At 39.7% G+C, this 12,954-nt stretch overlaps 1 protein-coding gene across 12 annotated transcripts in view; it reads right to left on the bottom strand.

Moving 5' to 3' along the window:
- Positions 1 to 12,954, bottom strand: part of tsnare1 (T-SNARE Domain Containing 1) — a 962,849-nt gene that overhangs the window by 128,652 nt on the left and 821,243 nt on the right. The window contains exon 14 of one of the 12 annotated variants that reach the window (XM_069922264.1): positions 3,107 to 3,142. The exons of the other annotated variants lie outside the window; for them this stretch is intronic. Coding sequence (XP_069778365.1) covers positions 3,122 to 3,142 — 21 coding nt within the window. The 3' untranslated portion in view covers positions 3,107 to 3,121. Of the gene's footprint in view, positions 1 to 3,106; positions 3,143 to 12,954 lie in introns of those variants that run through there. 12 annotated transcript variants of the gene reach the window in all.

The raw sequence follows: 12,954 nt of genomic DNA, 5'->3' as shown, positions 1-12,954 counted from the left end.
TGACTAACATTATGGCTGTAAAAAGACTTGGATCGTTTTTATTTTTTTCTGGTAATTTATTGTGAATAAAGTATATTTTTGGTTAATTTATACAAAACAACTTTACATTTAGTGCTTGGAGTTCTGTGTTCAGAACCCTTCGGAACATGCAAATATTTAAAGGTGTGGTGTCAGTTGAGATGTGCTCCCATTATAGATATGTAATTCTGAAAAGTTATCTGTCCACACCTGAAACATGGGTAATTATAACCCTTTGAAGCAGTATTTAATACAGTCACAAGATCTGCAGATTTTCTTGTTTAACCACAAAACATATTTGCTTTTTCTGCCACTGGGGAGAAGCTGCTTCTCTTTGATGCGATAAGCTTGCGTTATCTACAATCCCAGAACTACGTGAGGAATCTGTAGGAGATCTGCAAGTTAAAGGGTCCGACATTCGGTCAGTTCTAAAGATGAAATGTTTAAACTGCCAACCCAGATGAGAAATACTTCTTATCATTTTCTTTTTCCTTGCTCCATCCTCTCCTTGCCAAAGTAAACGTGTGAACAGAAAAAAAGGGTTATTTTAGTTCACTTGCATCCTTTTAAACACACCTGGAACCATAGGACAGAATTCCCAGTGAACTGCTATTGTTATGGGAGATCACATTGGTTATGAATTAGTTCCTTCAGATTCAGCCAAAGCATCGTGCAAACAAGTACAGGCAAAGCATTCTTGGCAGATTATATACAGGTTGAATGATAAAAGGAGAAGGAAGGTGCAGGAAGAAAAGGGAAAGTGAGTTACTAGAGGTTTTCAGGAAAAGGGAACAATTTATTTACAGATGAGAGATCGTATGGTTAGGAGCTGGGTTATGTGGATGGGAAGGAGTTGCATCAGTAACGGGCATAAAATCCTTTCCAAATATACAATTTGCATGAGTGATTTTGGATATACTTTTATATTCATAATTGTTTAAATTCAGTTTGCTCACAGAATTATCACCTCAAGAGAGAACAAAAGATTCTCAAATCAAAAGATTTGGATTTGCCAAAATCAACCCAAACGATTTTCAACTCAGACACGTCAATTATCCATATTAAAGACACATTGATGCTGAATTATTGCATCAAATTCAGATGAACAGGTTCTCAAACAACTGCTAATGCTTTGATCATGTACAATTTATGTCAGTTTGGATCTACATAAAGCCTCACATCCTGAATCAATAAACCTGCTACTGTCAACAAGCAGACTGGTGTCTTTGTTATTGCCTTGGATTGAATATTTAAGCTCTTTGGCCAACAATGACCAGACTCTGACAATGTACCCACATGGATCACGAGGTAAGGATGTTGGCTGCAGTTTTGACTGTCAGGTTTAGGAGTTAGGATTATTAATATCTTGATACCTTTTAGGCATTGTGGGATCAGGGAAGCCGCCAGTTAATACCAAATTTAAAATAAATGTTGATCTATAGCTTCCCCACAGTAATCAAACATTATCTGCAAAGGCTGTAGGCTGATAGTTCACAGTGGGATGTCACTTTAGGGTAATGGTTTGGAAATTGACATTGAAACTTGCACAACAATACTTTAGAGCCACTGAACACTATAATACAGAAACAAGCCCTTCAGCCCATCTATTTTGTGCCAATTATTCTACCTAGATCCAATGACCTGCACCTGGAAACTTATCCCTCCTTATCCCTTACATCCATATACCTATCCAAATTTTTCTTCAGTCAAAATGGAGCCAACTTTCACCACTTCAGCTGGTAGCTCACTCCAAAATATCTCCACTCTCTGCATGAAGTAGTTCCCCTTCATGTTCCCTTTAAACATTTCCCCTTTCACTCTTAACCCATGTCCTCTAGTTTTTGCCTTTATTCACCAATACTTTATTCATCGATACTTTAGCAAACTGGCATGGGATATTCTGATTTTGTACTGCTTTTGCTGTTCAGGGGGAGATTAATGAATGTTTATCTTAATCAGCCGTCACTGAATTTTTCAGGATGAGATAAGGAAAGACATTACGAAGCTGTGTCCTGCATTTCTGTATTCTTGATGATAATTTTTTTATTTTTCACACTATGAACCATAATGACCAAAATACACACAAACATTTCCCTCTTGAATATACACAGTGTAATTTTCTCCCCTTTTTACCCCCCTCCCTCCTTCACCCTCCCTCACCCCACCCACTCAACATTCAAACCATATGATACATTAAACCCATTAACCAATGTCATCACACAATGAAAATAAACAAGAAATTTGTGTCATCTACTTTTACACACTGGGTCAGTTCATTTCGTCTTCCTCTCATTCTGTCATTTTAGGGGGTGGAGGTCCGCGGTAGGACTTCTCTGTTGTGTTCCATGTACGGTTCCCAAATTTGTTCGAATACTGTGATGTTATTTCTTAAATTATATGTTATTTTTTTCCAATGGAATACATTTATTCATTTCTATGTACCATTGCTGTATTCTCAGGCTATCTTCTAATTTCCAGGTTGACATAATACATTTTTTTGCTACAGCTAAGGCTATCATAATAAATCTTTATTCTTGATGAGAAATCCATGCAACTTCATACAAGTTCAAGATGTACTTGTTCTGTCAGTTTATATTCTGGGTATATGATATCCAGACAGCCATATCTGTCAGCGTAATATTGAGGGATTGAGTCCGAGGGGAAGACTCTCAACCAACAGAGGGAGGAATAACGGCAAAGTGCTACAGTGGTGGTAATGGTGTATTGAAAGAACAAATGTAGCAATGTATGTTGATGAGAATGTACATGTATGACTAACATTATGGCTGTAAAAAGACTTGGATCGTTTTTATTTTTTTCTGGTAATTTATTGTGAATAAAGTATATTTTTGGTTAATTTATACAAAACAACTTTACATTTAGTGCTTGGAGTTCTGTGTTCAGAACCCTTCGGAACATGCAAATATTTAAAGGTGTGGTGTCAGTTGAGATGTGCTCCCATTATAGATATGTAATTCTGAAAAGTTATCTGTCCACACCTGAAACATGGGTAATTATAACCCTTTGAAGCAGTATTTAATCAGCTATTATTACGTCAGGTCTAAAAAAGTATAAAACCTTACTTTTCAGAGAGATGGATTCTTCAGATAGCCGGAATATTGTGCTGAATAACAAAATAAAGGAAGGTTATTTGTCGAGGTTTATCCCAAGCTGCTGTGTAACACAAAACTCTCTCATCTGCAGGCTGCTCCCAGGGACTGCTGGAAGCTCATGACATGGCACAGTTAGTGCAAGGCTGTGCAGCACCAGTGACATGGGCTTGAATCCGATGCTTCTTTAAAGAGTTTCTACATTCTCTCCACATCTGCAATAGTTTCCTCTGGTTTTTTCCAGAGTTAGTACGCTAATTGGGCACATGGGCGTATTTGGGCAGTGTGGATTGGAAGGCCAGAATGGCCTGTATCTGCCACTGTCTGTAAAGAGTTTGTACGTTCTCCCCATGTCTCCTCCAGGTCTCATCCAACCCTTCAAAAACGTACGGGGTTTGTAGTGGGTTGTAGATTAATTGCTGTATTTGGGGATCATGGGTTTGTGGGTTTGAAGGGCCTGTTACAGTATTGTACATCTAAATTTTTAAAATCATCACCTCGTTGAAATACAAATATTAGTAATATTGAGCTAAACGAGAGAGTCTGGAGATGGTAGGGTCAAGTGTGCTGGAGAAACTCAGCAGGTCAAGTAGGCATCCATAGCAAGTAAAATGCAATCAACGTTTCAGGCTTGAGCCCTTTGTCAAGGTATGAGCAAACACAAGCAGATGCCTGAATAAAATGGTGGGGAGGTGGAGGAGGCAGAGGGGAAGAGGAGGGAAATGGATGAGCAGAGGCTAACAGTTAAAAGGTCATAGATGGATACAGGTGGGAGGGTAGTAGAACACAATGCTGAGAAGTGATAGGGGGAGAAGATGGCTCTCTAACTTTAGTAATATGGTTCTTCTTCCAGTACACAGGCATGTCCATGAGGGAATGTGGCATCTGGCATATTCCTGGTTGCAGGAGTACACGCTCATGTCTGCTGATGCATGGCTCCCTGAAAGTGGTACATGGATAGATAGACATGGTGGCAAGAAGGCAGGTGTGCCTGTGCCAAATTAAGAAAAGAATCTTGAATAAACGTCATAAATATTCATGAGAGTCCAAAATTCTGAATAAATTTGACAATTTACAACAAGGAATCTACCCGCTGAATCATTAATAACTGTTTCTAATTTAAAAGGCAACTTCCTATTAATCAAAATAGCAACACCTCTCGTTTTGAATCGACCAACCCAATCTCTTTTTAACTTTTAATGTTGTTTCTCAGTCAAATTAGTCTCCTGTAAAAATGCAAAACCTACTTTCATTTTTTTAATATAAGCCAAAACCCTCTTTCTCTTAATCTGATTATTGAGTCCATTAACATTCAATGTCACAAAATTTAAATTAGCCACTAATATATTTAGCACTATGAATGTTTAATTTCCGCCCGCAAGGGTAGGTCTCTATTTTAAGGGAAGTGATCAATGCCACCAAGGGGCCAACGACTTCGGAAGGAGAAATAGACAAATCCACCTCCCTTGAACAGACCGATCAAATAAAAAAAAACAAACAACAATCTTCAATATATCAAGTGTGATCAGCTGCCTCCAAGTCTCTATTAACTTGATCACAATCAATGTCAATTTCAGTCAGTTCATGGCATCCCACCTTCTCTAAGCCAATTTTATTCTTCTCTTGAATCGACTTCATTCATTGAGAGAATTGATCTTGACTCTCTTTTTATCTATTATCAAGCAATGAATTAGCAAATAGCAGAGAATCATCTTCATCAGTAAAGAATTGTAACTGAAATTCTCCATTAAAAATCTTAAGTGTAGCTGGGTATCTGAAAGCGAATTTATATCTATTTTTCCATAACACACCTTTAGCAGGATTAAACTTTAAAGCATCAAATTGACTTGCTGGATTCACATAATGAGGAACGACAGAAGCCTTAACAGATGACCCAGCTTTAACTTCAGCGTAAGAAGATGAGGACCTATCTGATACAATAATGTTTCTTCCTCTTCTGTTACCGCTTGAGTATCTTCCTCTTCAGACCTGATTATTTCTTCCTTCTCTTCCTCTGTCAATGTGGGTGGCTGTTTGACCCACCTGTGGAGTTTAAGTCCCCCCCCCACCCCCCCCATCAGTCCAGCAGTACTGGGCTGCAGAAGCTCACCCTCCACCACCCCCCCCACCCCGGCAGATAGAATCACAGCCTGTGCCCTGCGCATGTGCGATTGATCCTGCTCAGGAGGATGGAGCAGCAGTTTCTGAACTCCAGCGCCATCTTCCTCGGTTCCCCAGGGAGGTGGCGCTGGTGTTACCTGGATCTTAGACTGGTCTTGTCGCGATGATCTTGAAGGATGAGGAATCGACTCTCCAGGCTCCATTTCCAAGGTAGACCCTAAATCTTCCGCAGTTGTTCCTTGTTTAGATGTCATTTTCTTCACAGTCTGGACTCTAGTTTTTTTCCTCATAATTAGTATTGCCAGTAATTCAAAAAGATACTGATGTTGTTGTTTTACAAAATAATTTTTTTTAAAAATCTGATTTTAATTAGTTCTGCCAGGAGAGGTGTCTTCCAACGTCTCCCACATTCGTCGTGTATAATCCACGCATGTATAATCCACACTCTCCATGAGGGAATGTTTCATCTGGCATATTCCTGGCTGCTGGAGTGCATGCTCATGTCTGCTTATGCATGGCTCCCTGAAAGTAGTGACATGGGTAGAAATGGTGGCAAGAAGGCATACGGTATGGTTCATTTGCTTAGCATTGAGTTCAACAATTCATGTTACTGTTGTAGAGAAATGGTTTGACCACTCTTGGACCAGTTGCAGTCACCATGTTATAGGAAGGATATTACACTCAAGGAGGTGCAGAAAAGATTCGCAAGGATGTTGAACAAGTTGAATGGAGGTAGAATGTCTTAACACCATAACACCATCTTTTATCTTCATGTATTGTTCCAAAAGAGAAGGTCCTCTTCTTACCTCTTCATTTCTTACCACTGTAACGTTATTTTCTTCAACCACCTCCCCATTTCTCCCATCCCCTTTAACTGCAGTGGGGCTCTGAACATCATCCTTCCACCATCTATTTGATTTGTAGCAGGACAAAAGGATGCCCTGATAGCTTTGCCCATCTAAATAGCATGTATAATCCATTCGATGAAACAAAATGTGAATACGATTGGGCCATTCGACCCATTGTGTCTTTTCCACCATTAAAATCATGGATGTTGTATTTTTACTTTCAGCTTCATTTTCCTGCCTTCTCCCTGTAACCTTTGGCCTCCTTACTAATGAAGAACCAATCAACGTCCATTTTAAATCTAACTTGGGTTCCTCGGCCATCTGTAGCAACAAAATTTATTTGTGGTTTGGCGGTATTTTTTCCCCCACGTCACTCCATGTTGAATAGTTTTCATTAGATTTGCAAATTAAGTGTCAACTTATTTATGAAAATATTAAATCTACTAGCCACTCTTCTCTTTCTCATTGCTGCTTGGAAACTGGATTATCAAGTGAAAATATCTCATGAGAAAATTGTCTATGTGTAAACACAAGGTCTCACGGTTACATTACAACTCAACTGTAAAAACACAAAGTGTTGGACAAGCTCAGCAAGTTAGAGTCCTTTATGTAACAAAGGCAAAGATACATAACTGACGTTTTGGGTTTGAGCCATTCATCAAAGGGCTCAAGCCCGAAACATTAGTTCTGTATCTTTGCCTTTGCTACATAAAGGACTTTAACTTGCTGAGCTTCTCCAGCATTTTGTGTTTTTACTTTGACCACGGTGTCTACAGAATTTTGTGATTTATTTACAACTGAACTGGAGCAGGTCAAACATCAATTATGGAGAGAGAGAGAGGGAGAGAGAGAGAGAGAGAGAGAGAGAGAGAGAGAGAGAGAGAGAGAGAGAGTGAGAGAGAGAGAGAGAGGGAGAGAGAGAGAGAGAGAGAGAGAGAGAGAGAGAGAGAGTGAGAGAGAGAGAGAGAGAGTGAGAGAGAGAGAGAGAGAGAGAGAGAGAGAGAGAGAGAAACGAATCAATGAATGCACTTTCATCAGTGATGTGGCCTGAACTGCTGAGAATTTTCAGCATTGCTGATTTTATTTCAGATTTCTCTCCAAGTTTACTTTTGTAAATGTTTTGAAGCATGGATTCAACTTTCCATCCTTCTGCTATATTTACCGAAAAACTGGCTCAAAATGCTACAACTGCGGGATGGCAATAATTGCCCTGGCGCTGTTGTTTGGAAAATTCTGTAATGCAGTCTCACATTTTTTTGTATATCCAATAAAATCAATGATCAGCAACGCAGGTCCTGAAAAGATTTCCAGATATGTGGACCCAGCATGGACGACCATCGATGATGTGCAAAATGTTTAATGTCTGCAAGTACATCTTGTTTTATTAATCCTGCGCATTGCAAAAGAGAAGTAAGTGGTTTTGTTCCATTCAACAGATCAGAAACATGCAGAGATGGCAGGTCAAGGATGCACATTAATAATTATTTTGCCCTATAAAACTGCAGTGGATATGCATTGAATGTTGATAATTGAAGATGCAGTCATGAAGGAACAAACCTTTAAACATAATTGGAGCACACAATCAACCTGTGTGATTTAAGCAAAGTGAATTACCAATCATATATTAGACTATTTCTCTTCTGGTGAACTTCACTGGGATAAAAAAAAAATCTGGCAGGCAATCTATTGGATCATATCACCCAAGCAGCAATATGAAAATGTATCCAAATTAAATCTGGAAGGAAATAAATATGGTGAGCAGGTCTATTTCGGGAGCTTTGTTCACTAATTCACAATCACTTTTGTTACCTCTTTCAGAACACTGAAGTATCATTTGTCTGGCCCAGTATGCAGAAAAAGATGGCTGAAGAGTTAGTGAATCCATTTGTAGTAGACTTCAGCAATTGCTCAAGTCAGAAATGGTTTCAGAGGATTGGAAAGTTGAAAATGTCATTCCCACTCCTTAAGACAAGATAGAGAGACTGAAGTCAGGAAATGAAAGGCTAGAGTGAATCCATTAAGGATGGGGTTTTGTGTACTTGAAAGTAGACGCGAAAATAGGGCAAAGTCAGAATGGTTTCCCTCAGGGGAGATCTCGACTGATAAATCTGTTGGAATTATTCGAGCAGCGATACAGAAACCCAGTGGCCACCCATTTCCATTGCCATTCCCTTGCTGATATGTCTGTCCACGGATACCACCCTAAAGCTGGAGGAACAAAACCTAATCTTCCATCTGGGCACCCTCCAACCGGATGGCATTAACATCTACTTCTCGGGTTTCCGTAACCCCCCCCTTCACCCCATCATCGCCCTCCTGTCACTTTTTCTGTCTCTCTCTTTCCTTGTCACCTTGTCTCTTTTCACTGAGCCAGAATCAATTCTCACCTTTCCTCTTACCATATCCAATTAATACCTTTTGTTTGCTGGTTTGGACTCCTCCCCCTCCCATTCTTCCACCTTCCTCTCTCAGTCTTTATTGAAATGTCTGCCTGGTTTTTGCTTTTACCTTGAAGAAGGGCTCAGGCCCGAAATGGCAGTAATACATCTTTACCTCCTACAGATGCTGCAAGACTGGCTGAGTTCCTCCTGTGGTGGGGTTGCTATGGTTATAGCTTAAGGTATAATGGGTTATAGCTTGAGGTTGAAAGAAGACTCACACACCAAGGGAGAGCAATTGACACTGACTTTATTGGGCTGCAGCTCTGCCTTTTATCGGCAGCCGGCCATGTCACCACTGGGGCATGGCTTGAGCGAGGCCGGCTGCTGATGGGCTGTCCCAGATGTGTGGGCCTGGATTTGACCCCCTGCGATCCGCTGGCGGTGATTCGACCACTATTCCTGCGGCAAATTGGAGTGGGTGTCTCAACCCGCGTGCTGTCTACCCGATCATTGTTTTCGACAGCATTTTGCTGTGTCGGCCCATGGAGCGGGCTGTAGGCCGCTACACTGCTGCATTTAATTTGTGTTTTTACAGAAACATGAGGACCAGCATCATTAGGTTCAAGAACCATTTCTTTTCAACAATTATCAGACTATTGAACCTCCCCTTATTACCGTAATCAGGGATTATCTGCACTATTGGAAAGACACTTTTTTTGCACACAAATAACTGTAAATATAGATTTTCTATTCATTGCCTCTTAATAATTCAATATCATTTTATATATTTTAATGATGAATATTTGTATATATTATTATTAACATGGTTTACGGTGAAGTATTAAATAAAATATTATAAAAAAAGAATACTGCTGTAATTTTTTTGAGCTTTTTACAAACCACTTGTTCAGATGCAGCAGATAAGAATTTCAGGGCCTATTTATGTTGTACATGTATACTGTATCACAATAAACTTATTTATCATTATCAAGTTACAAGCAGGACAGACATAGGAGAGTCAGTTGATGTTGTTCACTTGGATTTTCAGAAAGCCTTTGACAAGGTGCTGCACATGAGTTTGGTAAACAAGTGAGAACCCATGATATAATAAGAAAGGCACCAACATTTGTAGAAGATTGGCTGACTGGCAGAAGGAAAAGAGTGGAAACACAGGGAGACTTTTCAGGTTAGCTGGAGCTGACGATTGGTATATTGCAAGTGTTGCTACTTTTCACATCATGTGTTAATGATTTGGATAATGGAATTGATGGCTTTGTGGCCAAGTTTGCAGATGATACAAAGATAGGTGGAGGGATGGATCGTGTTGAGGAAGCAAGGATTCCACAGAGGGTGAATAGGCAAAGAAATGGCAGATGGAATCCAGTGTAAGGAAGGACATGCTCATGTACTCTGACAGAAGGAATAAACAAGGAGATGATTTTGCTAAGTGGAAGTGAATTCCGAAAGTAGTAGGTGTAAAAGTTAAAACCTTGCATTTTTGGTTCTTAGTTAATTTTGAAATTAGGATATATTAGAATAAGGAAAGTGTTGTCTACAGTAGGGATTTGGGAATCCTCGTTTAGGATTCCCTAAAGGTTAATTTACAGGTTGCATCAGTAGTAAAGAAGGCAAATGCAATGTTAGTATTAATTTCAAGAGGACTAGAATATAAAGGCAAGGGTATAACGATGAGGCTTTATAGGGCACTGTTCAGACCATATTTGGAGTATTGTGAGCAATTTTGGATACATATCCATGTACTGGTATTGAAGAAGACCAGAGGAGGTGTGATAGAATATTTGTAGATGTATTTGGGAGATAAATTGGTAAAATTAGAGTAGGTTACATACATACACACACTTCAAAACAGATCTTATTTGAAATACTGAGGATTCAGTGACTTTACAGAAACTATGAAGAATGCTATACACATTTCACGTAGGTGCTAATTGAAATGATGTGATGAAATGAATAGACTAGAGACAGGTCATCTGTGTTGAACACTTTGACAAGACTTCTGACCTTTCTGCAAAGTGCTCACTCAAAGGTCATTCCTGAGTTCTTTTTTACCTATAAACAACAGATTGGAGCAAAAGACTAACTCCTATTGTTCGCTGGAGAAGGAGGGGGTTTTGCAAGTGTGAGAGAGAGAAGGACATGTAGGTTGCAGTTGAAATCTGAGATGGAGAGAGAGTCACAGCTGAAACAAGCAGGAGAAGCTTGTTGGAACCAAAACAGAAGTTCCAGAGTGGCGGATGGCTGGAAGTGCTATATGTCTGATGTTTCTCTTGGAATAAGGGGTACAGAAAGGAACTCTGTAGTAGCCTGAAGGAAAGAGGTTATCATCTGGAGAACCCTAATGGGGCAAGTTTCATCAGTAAGACATTGAGGTGACTAATGGTGGTACCTCAGTTGTGGAAATCCTGGAACAACACATCTCTCTCTGCAAACCTACAAACAACCTTCCTGAGCGGTAAACATTTACCTTTCGAGCACCAAAGCCTGGTGAACTTTCTACATGTTAAATTCTGTGCACAGTATAAGAATTGCCTGCAACCCGTGAACTTGGAAGATTGAGAAGTGAGATTGAACTGTGAACCAAAGAACTTTTCTTAAATTTGTACACATATTACATACACATGCACTTAGAATTAGAAGGGGGTTAAGTTGGGTTAGTTAAGTTAATAGAGATCAGTTAAAGTTTGATTCTGTTTTCATGTTTAAAGATAATTAAAAACAACTTTTGTTTAAGTAACTACTTGTCTTGGTGACTGTCTATTGCTGCAGGGTATTGGGGTCCTTTGGGCTCATAACAGAGGTTTGTGCAAATGATACCAGGAGGCTCTGGGCCTGTATTTGTAGGGGTTTACAAGGATGAGGGGGGAATCTCATTTGAATTCAATGATATATTGAAAGGCCTGGATAGAGAGGATGTGGCAAGGACATTTGAAGTAGAAGGAAGACAGGCTGGGAATAGAGGGCACAACCTTCGAATAAAAGGACGTCCCTTTAGACTAGTGATGAAGAAAAACTTTCTTTGACCAGATGGTAGTGAAACGGTGGAATTTGTTGCTGTGGAGGCCAAATCATTGGGTATATTTAAAGTGGACGTTGATAGGTTCTTGATAAGTAAGGGTACTAAAGGTTAGAGAGATAAGGCAGGAGAAGGGTTGAAATTAAAAAAATATATCATCCATGATTCAAATGGTGGAGCAACTTCAATGGGGAGAATGACCTTATTCTATCCCTACGTCTTATGGTTTTATGATCATCTGTCAAATTGTGGATGACTAGTCAATATGTTGCTTTCCTACATTTTGGTACTACTAACTTGCTGCTAAGACCATCCCTCTTTGACTCATGCACTTTTGAAATGGAGCAAAAAACAATGAATTTTATTCAAAAGGCACTAAAGAATCGATTTGATGAACTTGCTTCATTGGCTTGAAAATGTTTCTTAATTGGGACAATGGGCTTGTATTAGTGAATGGAGTTCAATTTCAAACTATATCCTTTTTTAAATAGAGCACCGTCACAGGACCTCCCATGACCTCCTGCCCCTCAAATATATAAATTAACCTACAACCCCCATACATTTTTGGAGGGTGGGAGGAAACTAGAGGCAACGTGAATATGTACCAACTCCGTACAGAGAGGGCTGGATTCAAACCTAGATTGCTGGCGCTGTAATAGCTTTGTGCTAACCTCGATGCTAAACATGTCGGCTTGTAATGTTTGAACACAATTCAAGTTTTATATGGTAAACACGAAATCCCATCGTGCTATTTTTCAAAGAAGCTGTTTGAATTATCTGAGAGTGCACATTTGTACATTCCATCTGGTAAGAACTGGAACATAAGTTTTGCATGATTGGATGTCACAAGGTGTTGAGGTACCAAGCACTGCGCATTAGACAGGAGCAGCAGACCGTCGGGTTAGTCATGATAATCGATGGGGTCACAACCACTTCTGCACATGTGAAAACCTTCCTCTACTAATTCTGCCAACAGCCAGAAGCATTCCTATGCCAAGACTGTGACCTATCATCGACATCAGATGTTCTGTGTCCCATTATCACCTTAGGAACCTTATAATAGCACAGTGAGTTCCTAGCAAAGGTGAATGTGGTCTATTTCAGTGAACATCATCAAGAGTAGGTCAATGGACATACTCACACCAGTCATGGTGTGCTCATGTGGTCCTCTTTTTGCTTAGGTGCCAAACATTTTAAGCTTCAGCAGATTCCAAAGCCCTGTGGCATCTGTGATTTTACATATTGTCTGCCCTTCTGTGCCAGGAGTCTCTGATGAAGGCAGACAGAGAGGCAGGACCCTGCCAAAACTCTCAGCATAACACCGAACTGAGAGGGCATAAATGCAAAGCCTATGACACTAACATTAAATCAATAAAATAGAAAACCATAGTTTAAATTTATCAAGTATCTTGCTGAGATCCAACAGGACAGATGGAACAAAA

Source organism: Narcine bancroftii, chromosome 2 (assembly GCF_036971445.1).
Source record: "Narcine bancroftii isolate sNarBan1 chromosome 2, sNarBan1.hap1, whole genome shotgun sequence".
Classification (NCBI taxonomy): domain Eukaryota; kingdom Metazoa; phylum Chordata; class Chondrichthyes; order Torpediniformes; family Narcinidae; genus Narcine; species Narcine bancroftii.
This window is presented reverse-complemented; position numbering and strand designations above follow the sequence as displayed.